Source organism: Panthera tigris (genome assembly GCF_018350195.1).
Source record: "Panthera tigris isolate Pti1 chromosome A1 unlocalized genomic scaffold, P.tigris_Pti1_mat1.1 chrA1_random_Un_scaffold_58, whole genome shotgun sequence".
Classification (NCBI taxonomy): Eukaryota; Metazoa; Chordata; class Mammalia; order Carnivora; family Felidae; genus Panthera; species Panthera tigris.
The window spans coordinates 32-20968 of NW_024962143.1; the positions used below are offsets into that span (position 1 = coordinate 32).

Sequence of the window (20937 nt, forward strand, 5' to 3'; positions counted from 1 at the left end):
GCACTATAAAAAATTGTAATATGTACAAACATTGGCAATAGCCATAGCAGGAATACATCAAAATAATGTCTAAATCTTTAGACCCACATATAGTCATAAAAATTGGAAAATACAAAAAGCCATCCATGAACACTACTGAAGTATTAATGACAACTTGGTTGTTTGGGTGCTGTTCAAACCGCTGGTAGTGGAGCAGTCTGATGTATGTAAAACCCTCTAGTGCTGGTTTCCACGTACAAAATGTGCTTAAAAGTTAATGAGATGCCAAGAAACATAGTTTAAAATATTATAAAGATTTTCATTACACACATATGATACAAAAACATTTTCCTTTAATCAAGACTTTTCCATATAGTGTGTTCAATTGGGAAACAATGAAAATGTTTTGTAAGCATCCAGTAAATTTTTTCTATTTATTTTTCAAATCACATAATTTTTGTTCAAAATCTGTACATATTCTCGTGACGCTTTCCATACTGGATCTTGATTTAGAATTGAATCATCAGTAGATACTAAAGGAGTTCTAAAGGATCCTCATTCAAATTCGGCAGCAGCTGAAAAGGAAAAGAAAGAATTATCTTCTTTCTCCAAAATATTTTTCACTACAAGTGATTTAAAAAAAAAAGATGAAAAGAAAAGAAAAGAAAAAGAAAGTTGGGGCCTTTATGAGTGTTAAGAAAAATGAAAAATACCTACGTACAACTGCAATATGAAACCCAAGATTAGTATTAAATATGTTTTGCTCAGGGTTGCACACTGAATTAATTGCTATTGTGGATAAATATCAGAGTTTCTGTTTTTTTCATTACAAGGTGAAATTACAAGATGAGGACACAGTCCACCCTGAACAATCATAAACTATAAACGGAAAAATCAAACAGGCATTTCCAAACAGAGCCAAGTATACAGATGTAAGTGACAGGTATAAAACACAGCACTACTGGAACATATGGAAGGGACATCCCAGTTTTGTGTCAATATTGTCTGCTCTTTGGTGAAGGTGATATGTCAGCTGATACCTGAAGGACAAGGAAAAAGTATGCTAGGTAGAGGGAAGAAGCACATACAAAGAGCTAGAAGTGAGGAAGAACACTTGTGCAATTATGGGTAGTTTAGTTTGACAAGGTGCTAGAGCAAAGCAGCAGAGTAGGGCAAAGAGTGAGAGACAAGGCTGAATCATCTGGCAAGAGCAAACTGATTTGGGTGTTTTCATTCCATGCTAAGGAAGTTGAAGTTTTACCCAAGGGCAAAAGCAATGACAAAATCAATGAGTGAAGATTGAAACCCGTTACCTGTCGATGACAGCTATATGACCTCTAATTACTTAACCAAGCATTACTAAGATGACTTTGGCTTTTTGGGTCTTCTATCACTAGCAGAAACAACAATTTGATAAAGCACACCTTTTCTGAGACTTGTGCAGGTTGACAGTTCCATAGGGATGGCACCAGTGAAGGAAGATTGTCGCCAGAAATAATAACAGATATATAGACTTAGGGAGATTGAAAAAACTTCTTTAACGTTTATTTATTTTTGAGAGAGAGACAAACCACAAGCGGGCAGGGGCACAGAGAGAGGGAGACACAGAATCTGAAGCAGGCTCCAGGCTCCGAGCTTTCAGCACAGAGCCCTCTGTGGGGCCTGAACCCACCTGAGCTGAAATCAGTCGCCCAACCGACTGAGCCACCTGGGTGCCCCTAGACTTGTGGGAGATTTTAAAAGAGCTATGACACATGAGGACTAAATGAGGAAGAAGTGTGTTCTTCATTATGCTCATGCTTTTACATTTTTTATTCTATATGTACAAAAAAATGTGAATGTAGTATCTATTATCCACACAATGGAAAGGGATGCCATTTACTATTTATAGTTTATTTCAGATATCAATGATATCTAACTTCATACATTTTGGCAACATACCTTCTTCTAGTGCTCTGGTTATTCTTTTCTCCAACTCCCGCTGCGTCTGAAATAAGGCAAATATTATTTAGAATGTGTAGGGTAAACAAAAGACATGTTAGGAATTATATATAGCTTAGGACATGTGGTCTTGAAATAATACTTGCAGAGATTAAACCAAAGTTAGGGATTGCTTAAACAGAAAAACTATCACATGAATAAAATAAATTCCTACCTATTTTATTTTAGTTTTAGATAACGGAGAACAGATACATACATACACGCACACACAGATGTATACATATATACATGTGTGTGTGTGTACACGTATATATAATATGTGTATGTTATATATATAATATATTATGTGTATTATATTAATATATATAATAATATGTGTACATTATATATATATAATGCTATTTAAGTGAGACTGATAAAAAGCATAATTAATATTGATCTATTGAATATGTATAATCTCTGAAACATGTTGGATCTTACTGGTACAAAAAAGTTTAAACAAGAATCATATTGTATAGTGAATTATTGCTTGGAAATGATTAGAAAAACTGCCATTTATGAAAGTTTAATCAGTTTTTTACCTTAATGAATTGTTCCTTAAAATGGGCTTTCCATTTTTTCACTTGTAGAAAAACAAAATTTGAAGGAATGCTTTTTGCTGTTAATTTTTCAGGACTGACTCTTAAATACATATAAAATGAAGAAAGTGGGACTGTCTTACTGTCATGTGGAAATTCCACTGGCAAAAATTGAGTAAAAATGTTTTGCTATCTGTATTATGACTAAAACACTTATTTCCTTTCATAGGCACACAAAGATTTCAGAAAATCTCTTTGAAGAAAGGAAAAATAGAGGGTTACAACAGTTTCAAAACTTAGCTTCTGATTTATAACTTTCTCCATTAGAGATAAGGAAAACAATATACAATATTCAATTGTAACTTTGTTTCCTTTCTCCAAATTAGGACCAAGTTTTGAAACACTTGACTTATTAAAGTTATGGTAATCCACTGATGAAATGTGTACGAATATTTCCAACTACAGGTGACCCATGAATAACACAGGGGTGGGGTATAGTCAAAAACCTGTATATAATTTTTCATCCCCCCAAAACTTAATTACTAATAGCCTACTGTTGACTGGAAGCCTTACCGGTAACATAAACAGTGGATTCATACATGTTTTGTACAGTAGAATAAGCTAGGGCAAAAAATGACATTGAGAAAAACGGAAGGAAGAAGAAATACACTTACAGTACTGTACAGTATCCAAAACTAATCCATGTGTAAGTAAAGTAGACCCGCACAGGTCAAAACCATGTTGGTCAAGGGTCAACTGTATATTACAACTGTTCCTGTCTAGAATGTTCTTATTTATATCTTTCTTAGACAAGGTAGCCTCTCCCTGAATGCCCCAAACGGGCTCCAAAATAGTGTACAGGACATAATCAACACTGTGGTGATAAGGATTCCAATGTCTACAAATTTGGGTGTGAGGACAAATGTTTTGGCTGACATGTTTCCCAATATTTTCAGAGACTGTTTTCCCTAATACCTTTTTTTAATTGAAGTATAGTTGACATACAATGTTACACTAGTTTTTCAGTATACAAATTCAGATTGGACAATTGTATACACTATGCTATGCTTGCTACCGTACGTGTAGTTACCCTCTGTCACCATACAACATTAATACAATATTATTGACGATATTCCATATGCTGTATTCTTCATTCCTGTGACTTATTTACTTTATAACTGGAATTTGTACCTCTTACTCCCCTTCACCTATTTTGCCCATACCTCTCTACCCACCTCCCCTCTAGCAACCACCAATTTGTCCTCTGTAGTTATGATTCTGTTTGTTCACTTGTTTTGTTTTTTTATATTCCACATGTAAGTGCAATCACATGGTATTTATTTGTCTTTCTCTGATTTATTTCACCTAGCATAATGCCCTCTAGGTCTATCAATGTTGTCACAAATGGCAAGATCTCATTCTTTTTGATAGCTGAGCTATATTTCATTGTATACATATTACACATTGTCTTTATCCATTCATCTCTCCATGGACACTTAGGTTGCTTCCCTATTTTGGTTATCGCAAACAATATTTCCATAAACATAGGGATGCATACAACTTTTCAAATTAGTGTTTTCATTTTCTTTGGGTAAATACGCAGTAGTGGAATTAATGAATATCTATTTTTAAGTTTTTGAGGAACCATAACACTTTTTTGACATTATATTCAGGCATTATATTCAGGCCTTATAAAATGAATGGGACAACATGACTATACAGACTTATAAAATTAATAACTCAATACCAGATGATGGGTGAAGGCTTTATTCAAACAATTTTATGTTACCATTAATAAATACGATATAAAATATAAACCACGTTTTTTATATGACATGACTTAAGGAGCTACCAAGGTAATGTTGCATCTTTTCCCCAAAAGCTCTTTTCCTAAATATTTACCTCTGTGACCTTTATGTTTATTTCTAGGTAAAAACTGTGTTTCGATGGTGAAAATAGCTTTCAAGTCCATGAATAAGAACACATGTGTACTTTTGTGTATACCTTTCCATTGATCAGAAATATAAGAGGGTGAGAAAATTATACACAGAAAAACTATATATCAGCAAATTTTAATTCAAAGAACATTTTTAAAGGATTTTTAATTAGAAGGATTTTCTCATTAACTGTTAGCATTCAAATATGGCCCATAGAAATCTAAGGTTCGGTTGGGGACACTGCAGGAGTGAGGGACAAGGAAGTCACAGCCGTAGTCTCCATCTCTCCTTTAGTTAGACAGCTCTAATTCTCTCTGTTTTACACAATACAGTTTAATGCAAAAAATACATTCTATTCTTTGAAAAAAATTATTTCGAAGGTATAAAAGTCACTAATTTAGTCAAAGTCCCGAATTTTGCGTAATAGACAAAAAGGGCTCAGAGAGAGTGTACTTTGCCTGAGGTCATGAATCCAACTAGATGCAGACCAGGACTACACTTGTGGTCTTACCAAGCCTAGAGTTCTATGCCAGTTACTTCCTCATGGTCAGGAAAAATACGTGTATTTTAAGTATAACTCAGAGAAAATGAATACATAAAACTTTGTCATGTGGCTCAGTAATGCTTAGGTATGAGGCACACAATAGTAGCTCTCTAACTAAATTACAAATTTTAAAGTCATGAATGAAAATAAAGGAACAGAAATTATGTTAACTCCTTTGAGTAGCAGTCAATTTTTAAGCACAACTTTTTTATTTTTTTAAAAAGCATTTTTTTAACGTTTATTTATTTTTGAGACAGAGAGAGACAGAGCATGAACGGGGGAGGGTCAGAGAGAGGGAGACACAGAATCTGAACCAGGGTCCAGGCTCTGAGTTGTCAGCACCGAGCCCGATGTGGGGCTCAAACTCACGGACCGCAAGATCATGACCTGAGTCAAAGTCGGCCGCTTAACTGACTGAGCCACCCAGGCACCACAAGCACAACTTTCTTAAACCACAGGACAGAGAACTTTAAAGAGAAAATCTTTAGGTGAAGCAAGCAAGCTGAAACTGAGGAAATTCTTCCTGAAAGCATTACTTATTCCTTCCAAAGAAAATTTGTTTTATCAAAATCAATCAACAAATGAGTGAACCCATGGTGTGGTTATTTATAGCAAAATTTAAAACCCAACACAGATTTCTCTTTCCCTTCTAGCATGCTTCTGCCTAACCTTTCATCATTCGTTGGTATGTACAAAAGACACAATTCACTTTATTTATAATTTAAATCCAGTCGGAAATTATAGGTGAACCTTCACTTCTCACATGTGGACTTATCTCTGTCTCCCTCCCGACGGGAAGGGAGACTTACCTAACGGGTGAAATTGGGAGAAGGAGCTAAGCAGTGCTTATGCGTTTCTGAATCTCCTCTTTGAAAAGATGTGCCTGCCCACAGTAACATGAATTTGGGTCTGCTCTCAGCTCTGTGGTAAGCACCCGGCCCCCGGGGTGGGGGTCAAGCATTTGTTTCCTCAATTTACAACTGTGTGGGGAAGTGCCCAATTTGGGAGGAAGCCCAAAGTGGCTAACATAACCTAAATCATATCCTCCAACTTGTTAGTGTGTATTAGTAATAAAGCTACTAAGTTTCTCTCCATCTCCCTGTCTCCTGTGTTCTGAATTTAGAAAGAGAAGAGCAGGGTTACTTGCCGCCTACCCAGTGTCACCTGTCACAGTTCCACCGAGAAAAATGACTAGACAACACTGACAGAAACATTCTCTTCTTCCTTGACTTCATAACTAACGTACATTGTTCAAAAGCATCGCTCACTTGAAAGAGAGAAAAAGTTGAAAGGAACCATTTTAGGAACAAACATAGAAAGTCAGACAAACTGAGGACACAGAGGAATACATTCCAAATGAAAGAACATGACAAAACCTAAGAAAAAAAAACTAAGTGAAACAGAGATAAGTAATGTACCTCATAAAGAGTTCAAGGTAACAGTCATAAAGATGCTTAGTGAACTTGGGAGAAGAATGAATGGATCCAGTGATAACATCAGAAAGAGATAGAAAATATAAAAAAGAACCAATCAGAGCTGAAGGATACAATAACAGAAATGACAAATACACTAGAGGGAATCAACAGCAGATAAGAAGATGCAGAAGAACAGATCAACAATTTGCAAGACAGGATAGTAGAAATCATCCAAGCCGAAAAACAAAAAGAAAAAAGAATTTTCAAAATGAGGCTAGGTTAAGGGACCTGTGGGACAACATGCAGTGTAATAATACTTGCATTCCAGGGGTTCCAGAAAAAGAAAAGACAAAGGGGCAAAGAACTCATTTGAAGAAATAAAAGTTTCATTTAAAAAACTCAAATATTTGCTTGATTTAGCTATTTATAAAATGCTCTATAATCACTCATCAAGATAGTTTATAAAAATAGAAACAAAGGTGGTATAAGTCAAAAAAAAAAGGAAAAAGAAAAAAAAAGTGCCATAAATAAGAAAGCAATTAAAGATGTATTCTCGTGTAAGAAAATAGCAACACTTTTAACTTAAAAGAGAAATTTACCTTTTTAGTGTTACAAGTTGATTTAATTCATAAAAAGGACTTATCATGGATTCTTTTTTTTTTTTTTTTTTTTTTTTAGAGTAGCCTCCATGCTTAGCGTAGAGCCCAATGCAGGACTTGAACTCATGACCCTGAGATCAAAACCTGAGCTGAGATCAAGAGTTAGAGGCTGAACTGACTGAGCCACCCAGGCACCCCCCTGGATTCTTTTAAATAGTAAACATTCATATGTCGTTAAGTGTTTGGAGGGTGATCATTCACTGACATACAGGGTTGGACAAACTGGATTATAGCAAAACTTTCAAATGTTAATGAACCACTGCCAACTGAAAATAAGTCCAAGCATCTAAGTGTACCTGTGGTTACCAGGCAATAACATTTACTTTCTAAAATCAAATTTAAATGAAAGCTTTTCAAGAAATTTAACATGGGTAAGTTTAGTTATATTTACTGAATACAGTTAATGCTAGTTGTCTCTTTTGGCACACCTGGGTGGCTCAGTTGTTTTTAGTGTCCAAATCTTGCTTTTGACTTAGGTCATGATCTCATGGTTTTGAGACCGACCCCCACATTCGGCTCTGTGCTGAGCATGAAACCTGCTTGGGATTCTCTTTCTCCCTCTCCTTTTGCCCCTCCCCTGCATGCACTCAGTCATTCTCTTGCTAAAATAAAATAAAAATAAGTATCTCTTAGAAATGAAAGATCAAGGGACTAATATATATATATATATATATATATATATATATATAATATATAATATGTATTATATATTAATATTATATAATTATATAATTAACATTATATATTAATATTATATTAAATATTGTATATATTATATTATAATATATTATACATATTATGTTTTATTATATTGAAATTATATTAATATTATATAAATATAATATATATTATACAATATATTTTATATATATATATATATATATATATATATAATTTACCTCAGTTCTTTCTTAGCACATATAATGCTGACTTTTACTTCGTATGTGTTAGTTACTTAAACAACTCAGAATTTCGCCAAATTAAAAGCAACAACTATATCAGATATCTGAAACCCAAACTAAAACAGATAATATAACTAACCTTCCACAAGGAAGTCTCCCTGTCGTCATATGACGGCCGTGGGTTTAAGGTAGGAATCACTAAGTTTCCTCTTGGAGTAAGGTTCCCATTGAGCACTAAATTATTTTCAAAATGTCCACAATAAGGTGGTTCCAGGCCTGGGCTCATAGTAAGGGTCCTGAGTAAAGTTTGGTGCTGCTGTGTCTCCACAAGAAGTTTTGTATTGCTCTCTGACAGTCTCTCATTAGTCCTGGGAAGAGTAAAAAACACGAATACATTTTCTTTTTCCCTAAATCATTCCTAAATAACATACATTTTTTTTTAAGTTTCCATAATAGTAAATAGCATTTGCCATTGAATAGTGTTTTAATACTGAACATGTGACGGAGCACACCTACTATCTAAAATTATACTTTTAAAATTGTTCTAAAGAAATACTTATGTTTCCAGGGGGATTCCTTACTAACAATTCAAATTAGGGAAGGGAGAGAAGTGGCTATCAGTGATGTACATGGCTTAACAAATAATACTTGCTGTCTTCTGGAGTGGCTGTACTGACAGGATGCTTCAGGATGCCATTATATATACATACTTATATTTAGTAAACCTGTTTATAGATATAAAACTAAACCATCCCTCAAAGACATTTTCAAGCGTTTGCTTTCACCACTCTTGTACATCTCACTTATTATCTCAAAGAAACTGAGCATTTGACACTGAGGAATCATTGAGACCAACAATCTCTAGGGGAGATAGTAGATGACAGAGATGTGATCAGAAAGAACTAAAACAGCTACAGAGGCAATTAGCTTATAACAGTTACCAAGGCACTGGAGGCAGAGTCTGCCCTTTCTGTCTTCAGTCTTCCACATGCCTCCCTCCCACCATGGTGCTCTTTTTAGCCACTTTGGGAATTACACTACCCTTCAGCCCTGTGTGAGTCTTTCTGTATTTCACCTGGATGCCTTTATGTAAAGTAGAAAAAGCATAAAGGATGGTTTGCCTCAAGGCCCACTCTAGTAATCATACCAAAGATCACAATGAAGAGAATAAATGTACCAAGCTGCCAGGATGAGTAGTAGTAGTACTTGACCTTTTAGGTTAAAGATGTAATCTTCCAAAAAGAAACTCATCGACATTTCTATCTCGGGTAATTCTGACAAGCAATTTTATAATAATATGCTTCTAAATGAGAAAGCTTTGAACAATGCACTTAAAGACTAGCAGATCCGATCAATGGAAAATATACAGGGCGGGGGGTGCGGGGGGGGTGGGGTGGGGGAAGAGGTCCTGTAAAACCGAAAAAAAGAGGAGGGATGCAAACTGTCCTGGACTAACATTGCAAAGGTAAGTTCACTTAGAAACCTCATTTTCCAAAATGACACAATCTAGTTGGCTTTCACTTCCTACTCATCTCATGATCTTGGCTCCACAGAAATTATGCTTTAGAGGCAAATTAATAAGCTAAATTTCTTGTCTATGATTCTGTTTTGACTTACCTGTTCAGCTTATTTCTCAAGGACTTTCTAAGTTTTAATTCTTCTAGGTAGAGTTGCCTGTAGGTTTCCAACTCTGTTTTAGTAGAATCTTCTTGAGACATCTTCATTGTAGAGAGCTGAGATTCCAGATCTTTAATTCTAAGTTCCATTTGACTTCTCGTTGAAGCATGAGCATTTTCTCTTAACTGGTCCAAGTTTTCTTGAGCTGCTGCTTGTGCCTAATGAAAAACAAAAATTAACAGGATAGTTTCAAAATAGGTATAATCTGAATAATTAATTATACCTGTTTCCTTTAGTTCTGAGTCAATGTTTCAGAGAGAAATTTTAAATGCAAAAAAGCTCAAGTGTAAAATATTTATCACCAATGTCAACTGAATTAAATATGATTTATAAAATTAAAGTTCAATCATTCCTGTATTAGTATTCACTCAATCTGATAATTCAAATAATAGAATCAATGAGAAAATTTTAAAAGTCAACAATAAACTTAAGAATAATCCAAGTACAGTGGAATTTTTAAATCATAATTTTTCTTTTCCTCTTAATAGTGAGACTAGTTGTTTAAATCATCATTGTTTCTTATCCTCTCGATTTTGTAGGAATAATGATGAAAACTGAAATCTTTAAAGGGAGGAACAAATGCCTCCAGAAATCTACAAATTACCATAAAGCAAGTAGAGGAAACCCCTACAATACATCTATCCAAAATGTAATTTGCAGTGAAATGAATTAAAGCACATTACAGATCAATCAATTAACCTGTAAAAACAGGTTGACTTCGTGTAATTTTTCTACTATGTCCAGTCGTGCTCTTTCTTCAATCTCCCGTTTATACTGCTCCACTTGACTGCGTTCTACCATATTCATTTCCATAAATTGTTTCAATTTTACTACTTCTTGCTGTAACTTCTTGTTGTTGCTCTCTAGTTTTTCACGTTCTTCTTCGAAAGCTTCCACTGATAATAACTCTTGTTGAAGAACTTGATTTTTTGCATCCAGGTGTAGACATTTTGAAGATGTAGTTTCCAGTTCTGTTGTAAGGACATCAGCCTGCATGAATAAAACACTATAGTTTGGAAGGGAGTGAAAAGAGTCTAACTCAAAACTACTATGAAATTTTTTTTTTTTCAGATTTTAAGTAATCTCTACGCCCAGTGTGAGGCTTGAACTCACAATCTCAAGATCAAGAGTAACTGAGCCAGCCAGGCACTCAAATTTTTAAATAAACTCATTTGCAATGAAATGTTACCTGTCTTAGAATGTGGAACCTTAAACAACTCAGAAAATCAAGGGCCAAGTTAAAGCCATCAGGTGTTACTGAAATAGATCTTTGCTATCATTCTCTTTACTACACAACATTTGCACTTGATTCTATACTTTTATTTTTCTATGATTTTTTCATATCTTTCTTTCATAAAATAAGTCCCCTCTTAGGAGAAAGTCTCTTAGCCCTTCCCCCATCTTAACACTCCATAATTTTTAAAGAATTTTTAGCAATGTCATATTGACTTATGTATGCCCAAGTCAAAAAATACGTCCCAAGGTAAGACTCTGGAAATAAGACTCTAATTCATGAATCTATAAGTAATGCTTCTAATGCCACGGCCTGTTTCTGAACTGCAAATGTTTTATGCTAATTTGAAGTGCATTCCCAGGAGAAATGATTCTCCAGGATGTGTTAAGAAATCACATCTCCCAGTATAAAACTTTAATTGGATGATCCACATACTTTTTTGAGGCTAAAAAAAAATTTAATTCAATACTGTTATCTTGTTATCCGTTGTTACTTTCTAGAAAATAAGAGATCATATTAAACAAAAACAACAACATAACTGGCTGGAATTTCAGTGATGCTGAGTTGGGAAGGACTTCCATCCATTCTATATGATTGGTAAGACAAGGTGAGTGGATGTGCTGGTTTTATAAATTCGTTGATACTTCTGTGAAAATCCCTCCCCTTAAATATATGCTGGCTTCAGTAACTGGTTTCTAGTGAACAGAATATGCAGAACTGCTGTGATTTTTAAGGCCCGCTTAGAAAATGTGATACAGCTTCCATCTGACTTTCTTTCTCTAGGGAAGCTCACCCTTAGAACGCAGCCACCACGTTGTGAGGAATCCCAGGCTACCTAGTGAGTCTTCATGTAGATACTCCAGCTGAGATTAGCCAACGTCCTAGCCAAAGGCCAGCCTCAACAGCCAAACACGTGCATGAACAAGCCTTTAGATGATTCTAGTCTCCAGCTTCCAGTTATGCCAGCTGATGCCAAATGAAGAAGAAATGAGTTGCCCTACTCTGCTTTGCCGCAACTAATGATTGGTGAACAAGAGAAATGCTGTTTTGAACTACTAGGTTTTGAGGTGGCTTATTATGCAGCAGTAAATTACTAACACAGATACTGATACTAAAAATGGTGTGCTGCTATTCAAAAAAACCCTAAAACTAAACTTCCTTTGAACCAGGAGGTAGGTCGAACCTGGAAAGATGTAGAAAAGCGTAAGAATGAGACCCAAAAAGGGCCTCCACAAGACTCTTAGTGGAAACCTGATGGCCTGTGAAGAGGCTGACAGCAAGGGTTTCTAAGCAAGTGAAGAAAATGACACTGGAGGAAAGGGAAGTCATGCTACAAAATACCTGAAAGTAAAACGGATAGGAAAGAGAAAATAAAGAAAGACTATGCAACTGAAAGGAACCAGGACTTACTGGGTTCAAGCATCTGTTTCTCATTTACAGCCTCTCTACACGTTGAACTGTCAAATAATGCTAAAATAAAGAAATGGCTTTTGGGTTAAGAGAAACTCCAGGGTGCTACCAGGAAAACAGAAAGATTTAAGGTATGCCTCCAATTTCTTTAAGGATCTTAAGAGTATAAGATTTTTTTTAAAGTGGGTTCCACACCCGACATGGGGCTTAAACTCAGCACCCAGAGATCAAGTGTCACATGCTCTACCAACTGAGCCAGCCAGGAGCCCCAAGAGTAGACGAATTTTAAAGGCAATGTCCTATAAGAGCTTCGCAGGAAACCTGAAGCGAAAAGCTTATCTCAAAAGGACTTGGGAGGGTCGCTTTGCTAAAACACGGCATGAAATCCAGTAATATTTACAGAAAACTAAAAAAGGTAAGAGATATATAGTAGCAAGCATACTATTTGCTAACTTGGGCTAAAAGAGACCAAATAGTGCAAAATGAAATGAGGCCTTTGGGTCTTAGAAGTCCCACAGGGAGGAAGCAGGATGAAAAAACGGCTACAAATACAGGTCATTCCTTATGAAAAGGAAGGAACCAAGAGCTCAAGGAGTAAAGAAAGGGAAGAGACATGGAGAAAGTATTCCCGTGGTTAGGATTAAGTCCTAACTTAAGAACTGACAGCATGCATCAGGCTATATTTCAAAACTCTTATGGACTAGGGTGCTTCCCATCTTCTTTTTCTGAATGGGTGAGTCTTCAGCAGTTGACTAGAATGTTGCATTTGTGAGTGGTAAATAACTGTCTCTTTCATTCTCAAGTCCTCATATTGAGAACACTTGCACTCAAGGGGCTATACTTGAGATACCATAACCCAGGCAGCTTATCCCCACTGCACCTGATTAAGATGGTAAGATCTTGGACTCAAGCCCTGAACCTGAGGCCATGATAACTGAGACTTGCAAGGAGGTATTGGAGGGGGAGGGGAGTGAATGTATTTTTCAGGTGGGAGGAATACAAACATTTGTGGCCAGTGGGTAAAGTATACTGCTTTTTAAAGGTGTACATAGGTTTTAAATATTAATTCCATTTAAAAAAAGGCCATGGAACAACCTTAGTGACGTGCTCCTAATGAACAGAATATGTGACTATGATCCTGTGTGTATTCCAAGCCTAGGTGACAAAAGGCGATACAGCTTCTTCCTTGCTCTGTATCTCAGGCTGCTTACTTGGAATCTAGCTCCCCATCTAGTGAGGAAGCCTAGGCCACAAAGAGGGTCTAGGTGTGTCAGTTTAAGTGTTTCTGCTGCCTCCTGAACTGAAGTCCCAGGCAACAGCCAGCATCAACCACCAGACGTTAGTGAACAAATCTTCAAATGGATCCAACCCCAAACCTTTCAGTTGCCCCACCTGAAGCTGAGCGGGGCAGAGACTAGCTGTCCTGGCCACACTTTTCCTAACAGATTTGTGAACAAAAGAAATCTAACCTTTGGGCAGTTTGTTAAGAAAAAAAAACAAAAATGATAAATTGAAAAGTGGATGAAAAAAAAAGAGATAAGACACATAAACCTGTATAGGAGAAATTGGTCTCCATTAAAGTAGGATGTAATAAATGTTAAGATTAATTTACTAACAACCAATGGTGCTAATGAGAAGAAGCAGATAACGAGAAGCAAGATCTAAGAAGTTTTTGTCTCAGTTTTTCCCCAGCTAGGATCATATTAGCTGCTCATTTTCTATATATGGCCTTTATTATGTTGAGGTATGGTTCCTCTAAGCCTACTTTGTTGAAGTTTGTATCATGAATGGATGTTATAGTTTGTCAAATTATTTTTCTGCATCTATTGCAATGATATGACTTTATGCTTTTTTAAAAATTAATATGAGGTATCACATTCATTGATTTGCAAATATTGAACCACCCCTGCAAACCAGGGATAAATCCCATTTGGTTATAGTGAATGATTGAATGATTTTTTTAATGTTTCTTTATTTTTGAGAAAGAGCACAAGCAGGGGAGGGACAGAGAGAGAGGGAAACACAGAATCTGAAATAGGCTCCAGGGTCCAAGCTGTCAACAGAGCCTGACACTGGGCTCAAACCGACGGACCATGAGATCATAACCTGAGCTGAAGTTGGATGCTTGCCTCACTAAGCCACCCAGCTGCCTCTGCCCCCGGTGAATGATTTTTTAATGTAGTGTTGTATTCAGTTTGCTTATTTTGTTGAAGATTTTTGCATGTTCATCAGAGATGCTGGCCTGTAATTCTCTCTGTGGTGTCTTTATCTGGTTTTGGTATCAGGGTAAAGCTGGCATAGAATAAATTTGGAAGTTTCCCTTCCTTTTATGTTTTTCTGGAACAATTTGAAAAGGACAGGTTAAACTTTCTTTTTTTTTTTTTTTTTTTTTTTTTTTGTATTAGCTCTTCTTTACATGTTAAAATTTACGTCTGAAGGCATCCGGTCCTAGACTTGTGTTTGTTGAGAGTTTTTTGATTCCTGATTCAGTTTCCTTGCTGGTTATTGATTTTTTTTTTCAAATTTTCTATTTCTTCTTGTTTTACTTTGGTAAGTTATATATTTCCAGGAATTTATTCAGTTCTTCTAAGTTGTCCAACTTGTTGGCATACATTTTTTCACAATATTCTCTCATAAATGTTTGTATTTCTGTGGTGTTGGTTCTTATTTCTACTCTCACATTTGTGGTTTTATTTATTTTGGTCTTTTCTATTTTCTTGTTGATTACTCTGGCTAACACCTTATCAGTTTTATTAATTTTTACAAAGAACCAGCTCTAGGTTTCATTGATCTGTTCTAGTATTATCTGTTTTTTGTTTGTCTATCATTCATTTCTGCTTTAATCTCTTTTTTTAATTTTATTTTGAGAGAGACCACACATGAGTGGGGGATGGGCAGAGAGAGGGAAAGAGAGAATCTCAGACAGGTTCCATGCTGCCAGCAGAGAGCCCAACATGGGGCTCGATCTCACAACTGTGAGATCATGACCTGAGCCAAAATCGAGAGTCAGACACTTAACCAGTTAAGCCACCCAAGGGCCCCCTGCTCTGATCATTATTACTTGCTCTCTTCTGCTGGCTTCAGGCTTCATTTGTTGTTCTTCTTCTAGCTCCTTTAGGTGTAAGGTTAGGTTGTTTGAAATTTTTCTTGGTTCTTGAAGTAGGCTTATATTGCTATGTACTTCCCTCTTAGGACCACTTTTGCAGCATATCAAAGGTTTCAGACCATTGTTTTTCTTTTTTTTTTTTTTATTTCCATTTGTATACACGTATTTTTTTTAAGTTTCTTCTTGTATCTCTTGCTTAACCCATTCCAGTGTAGTAGCACGTTATTTAACCTGCATGTATTGTTTTTAATAATTTAGGCCTGTTTTTTTTTTTTGATCCATTCTTGAGAATAGTCCATGTACAGTTGAAAACAACGTGTATTCTGTTTTAAGATGGAATGTTCTGAAAAAACTCTCTTAAATCCAATCTGGTCCGCTCTGTCATTCAAAGCCATTGTTTCTTTTTCTTTTTTTTTTAATTAAATATATGAAATTTATTGTCAAATTGGTTTCCATACAACACCCAGTGCTCATCTCAACAGGTGCCCTCCTCAATACCCATCACCCATCCTCCACTCCCTCCCACCCCCCATCAGCCCTCAGTTTGTCCTCAGTTTTTAAGAGTGTCTTATGCTTTGGCTCTCTTCCACTCTAACATCTTTTTTTTTTCCTTCCCCTCCCCAGTGGATTCCTGTTAAGTTTCTCAGGATCCACATAAGAGTGAACACATATGATATCTGTCTTTCTCTGTATGGCTCAAAGCCATTGTTTCTTTGGTGATTTTCTGTTAAGATGTATTTTTTGGTGATTTTTTAAAGATCTGTTGATGTAAATGGGGTGTTAAAGTACCCTATTACTGTCTTATTATCAATTAGTTCCTTTATGTTGGTTATTGTTTTATGTACTTGAGTGCTCTCTTGGTGGGTGCATAAATATTTACAATTGTTAGATCTTCCTATTGGATTGTACCCTTTATTATGATACAGTAGCATTCTTTGGCTCTTGCTACAGTCTTTGTTTTTGGTTTATTTATTTTGAGAGAGACAGAGTTGGGGAGGGACATAGAAAGGGGGAGAGAAAATTTCAAGCAGCCTCCATGCTGTCAGCCTGGAGCCCAACATGGGCTCAAAGCCACCAGCCATAAGATCATGACCTGAGCCAAGACCTAGTCGGTCGCTCAAATGACTGAGGCACCCAGGTGCCCCACAGTCTTTGTTTTAAGGACTCTTTTGTCTAACAAAAGTATCGCTATTTTTTCTTTTAACGTGATAAATTTTTCTCCATCCCCTCGCTTTCATTTTTTTTAATAGAATTTATTGTCAACTTGGCTAACACAGTGTGTATAGTGTGCTCTTGGTTTTGGGAGTAGATTCCCGTGGTTCATCACTTATAGACAACACCCAGGGCTCATCCCAACAAGTGCCCTCCTCAATGCCCACCACCCACTTTCCCTTCTTACCCACTGCCCCCCATCAACCCTCTATTTTTTCTCTGCATTTGAGATTCTCCTATGGTTTGCCCCTCTCCTCTGTTTGTAACTATTTTTCCCCTTCCCTTCCCCCACGGTCTTCTGTTACGTTTCTCAAGTTCCACATAGGAGCAAAAACATATGATATCTGTCTTTCTGTGACTTATTTCATATAGCATAATACCTTCTAGTTCCATCCACATTGCCAGAGATAGCACAATTTCACTCTTTCTCCTTGCCAGGTAGTATTTCAGTGTATATATAAACCACATCTCTTTATCCATTCATCTGTTGATGGGCATTTAGGCTCTTTCCACAATTTGGCTATTGTTGAAAGCACTGCTATAGACATTGGAGTACATGTGCCCCTATGAATCAGCACTCCTGTATCCTTTGCATAAATTCCCAGTAGTGTTATTGAGGGGTCGTAGGGTAGTTCGATTTTCAATTGTTTTGAGGAACCTACGCACTGTTTTCCAGAGTGGCTGCACCAGTTTGCATTACCACCAACAGTGCAAGCATCCCCTCACTTTCAATGTTCAGGTGTCTTTATGTCTAAAATGAGGTTTTTATACGCAGCATACAGATGGGTCTTGATTTTTAATCCATCCCGTCACCCTAGGTCTTTTGTTTGGAGTGTTTATTCCATTAATATACAAAGTAATTATTGACAGGTATTTATTTATTGTCATTTTACTACTTGTTTTGTGGTTGTTTCTGGAGATTTTCTCAAATCCTTTATTGTTTTTCCCTCTTTGATGTCTTTCTAATTTGCTTTAATGATATATTTGGATTTCTTTCTCTTTATTCTTTGCATGGTTATTAGTGGGTTTTGGTATATGATAAGCATTAATTTGTATATCACCTCTTCTGCGTGTAGCAGTCTATATTAAATTGATGGTCACTTAAGTTAGAGCTCATTTTTTTCTCCTCCCCATGTTTTGATAAGTTATTAATATTGTATATCCTTTTTGGGGGCATTCCTTGAAGATTTTTTTTACAGAAATATACATTTTTACTGCTTTTACATTTCTTGCCTTTATACTGTCACTTTTGATCTCTCCTTTCCACTCAGATTCCCCGATAATATTTCTTACAGGCTGATTTAGTGGTCACAAACTCCTTCCATTTTTGTTTGTCTGAGAAATTCTTTATCTCTCCTTCTATTATGAATGATAGCCTTACTGGATAGAGTATATTTGGCTGCAGATTCTTCTCATTCAGCACTTTGAATATATCATGCCATTTCCTTCTGCCTTGCAAAGTTTCTGTTGAAAAATCTCCTGCTAGCCTTGTGGGTTTTCCCTTGGAAGTGAATGACTTGTTTTGCTGCTTTTAAGATTTGTAGCAGTGGGGCGCCTGCGTGGCTCCGTCGGTGAAGCATGACTTGATCTTAGCTCAAGTCGTGACCTCGCAGTTCGTGGGTTTAAGCCCTCCAGTGGGCTCTGCACTGACAGCACACAGAGTGCTTGGGATTCTCTCTCTCTCTCTCTCTCTCTCTCTCTCTCTCTCTCTGCCCCTCCCCTGCTTGTGTCTGCGTTCTGTCACAGAAAAAAAAAAAAAAAAAAAAACAAAAAACAAAACACTAAAAAAAAAAAAGATGTTAGCAGTATATTTTGCAAATTTAATTACCACATGTCTTGGGTATTGACTTTGATGGAAGTTCTTTGTGCCTCCTGGATCTGGATGTCTGTTTTCTTCTCCACATTACAGATTTTTTCAGTTATTGTGTCTTCAAATCAATTATCTGTCCCCTTCTCTCTGTCTTCTTCTGGGACTCCTATCATATGAATGTTTTTTCATTTGACGGAGTCAACGAGTGCCTTAAGTCTATTCTTGCATTGGATAATTCTTCTTTGTCTTCTTCAGCTTCACTGTTTTCCATTACTTTGTCTTCTAGGTCATTAATTTGTTCCTCTGCTTCTTCCAGGTTGCTGTTCATTTTTACTGCACTCTTCATCTCTGATTCTTCAACTCTTTTATGTCTGTGGTAAGGGTCTCTCGGATGTCTTCCATTCTTTTCTCAAGTCCAGTGAATATCCTTATGATCATGGTTTTAAATTCTCCCTTAGGCGTGTTATTTATACCTGTCCCATTTAGGTCTCTGGCCATGGCCTTATCCTGTCCTTTTATTTGGGAAAAATGCTTCCGTCTTTTCATTTTGTCTAAGTATCTGCCAGCTTCTGTGTGTTAGAGAAGCTGGTTATGTCACCTGCTCCCGAAAGTAATGGACTTAGGAAAAAGACGTCATGTAATGCCCAGGGTCTAGCACTTCAGGGAGTGTCACCAGTGTGTGCTGCATGTGTTCTGCTGTTGTGTTCTGGCTATGCTATCCTTTAGGCCAGTTGTCTGCAGAGGCTCTCCTTGCCTGGTCTGGTGAGTGTTTGGTCCCTGGCCTGAAGGTAGCGGGTTTTAACTAGGTGTGCTCTGGTCTGCTTATGAAATGAGACCTGTCACCACCTCTACTGGAACTGAGGCCAAGGGAAACTCTCTGGTTGGGAGATGTGGTGTGGGCAGGCATTTGTCCTGGTCTTCTGGGGGAGGGGTCTGCTGTGCTGGGACTCAAGCAAGAGTGATTGAGAAAGATAGTTCCACCAGAGTGCAAGGGGGTGGTGTTTGGTGTAAGCAAGTTAGGTAACCAGTGTTAGCAATGCACTGCTTCCTGCAGGTGGCTTTATGTTTGTGGTGAGCGGCAGGAGAAGGAGATGGTGCCAGCCAGCGGCTTTGTTCCTACAGACAGGTCTCTCTGGACTTTGCCTCTGAGGGACGTGCTCTGAGAAGAGCAACTAATCTCCTGACTGTGTGCCCCAGGCACTCTTCAGACCACTGTACCTATGCTATATGCTCCCACATTGTTTGCCTGCCCTCTGTCCATGAGCAGTGGAGTACCTCAGGGCTCTAAACCAGCTAAATTGGATGCCCTTTAAAACTCCAGACTTTATGCACTACTGGTTGCAAGAACTCACGAAATGCAGGCCCTCTTGTTTTCCAAGCCAGTGGCTATGGGGAAATGTTCTCTTTGTGTGTTCCCCTGTTCGTTTCTCTCTCTCACCCTTACCCACAACCTCGACTCCCTCCCCTCTGCAGAAGCCAGGATCTGTTTCTCTTCTAGATGACATTTCTGCATCAAGGACCTTCTTTGATGTGGCCTCTTCTCTCCCTTTTGTTGTGGAGTTTGTTCTGTCAGTCTTCAGGTCGATTTCTGGGGTATTTAGGGTTAGCTGATTGTTATCTAGTTGTATTCGTGGGATGAGGCAAGCCTAGAGTCCTCCTACTCCTCTGCCTTCTTCCTGTCTCTAAGACCTTTTTCTAAGATTCCCTTCAATTCCAACAATTCTTACAAGTAGGCAGGAATGCCTCTTTAGAATGTCCCCTCAAGTTAAGGTAGAAGCACAGAGACATACGATTTGAAGCACAATAGTTGAAAAACTAGAAAGAGTCAATTTGATAACCAAAATTGGGCCTTTGGTCTGATTTCAATTAAAGGAAATAGGCAGCTTTGAGTATTTTTTAATCCATTGAATACTCAATCTTCATTCTCCTTTCCTCGGTGAGGAAATAAAGAGAATGTCATGGAATCATTTCTCATCTTTTCAGTAGCAAAACAAATGTACTGTCCTTTGGCACTACTTAAATTAACTGCACATTCTCCTTTACCTTACTCCAACCTTCTTTGTGTGGGGAGGTAAGATCACTTCATCTTTGTGTTGTCCCACAATGCTTCTCCATAGCATACAAGTTGGCTTCAAAAGTTTGTTGTCATTCAAATTACCAATCTAGTATTTGTCTCTGATAAATCAACTTAATACTACCGCAATTTGTACAGCTGTATTATTTGAATGATATAATGTTTATTCCATTAGTTATACGCTGAGCTAAAACATATAGCTAAGCATATCTTTCTATTCAAGTGAAAGAAGGGGAAACAGGCTACTGTGTTTTCCAAGAAAGTATGATCTGTGCCAAGAACAGGATTAACACCAGTGTTACACACAAGAACCAGGTCAGAAGAGGATCTCATTGTGAATTGCAAGATGATGGGTTAGCAAGATTGCTTAACAGGAAAGAGGAATAGCCTAGAGTTAATCTTTTCCTTCCTAGGTGGTGAAAACCATGGATGAGTCTATGCATTATAATGAGATAATAA

General features: G+C 37.1%; 1 protein-coding gene across 4 annotated transcripts in view; it reads right to left on the minus strand.

The window, feature by feature from the left end:
* Positions 1-310: 310 nt before the first annotated feature.
* LOC102962413 (ankyrin repeat domain-containing protein 26-like) overlaps positions 311-20937 on the minus strand; it is a 138698-nt gene continuing 118071 nt past the window's right edge. For all 4 annotated transcript variants that reach the window (XM_042977070.1, XM_042977069.1, XM_042977071.1 and 1 more), the window contains 5 exons: positions 10332-10622; positions 9573-9790; positions 8095-8323; positions 1921-1966; positions 311-554 (listed from right to left, as the gene is read on the minus strand). In XM_042977070.1, the coding sequence (XP_042833004.1) occupies positions 535-554; positions 1921-1966; positions 8095-8323; positions 9573-9790; positions 10332-10622 (804 nt within the window). In that variant the 3' untranslated portion in view covers positions 311-534. The remainder of the gene's footprint in view (positions 555-1920; positions 1967-8094; positions 8324-9572; positions 9791-10331; positions 10623-20937) is intronic.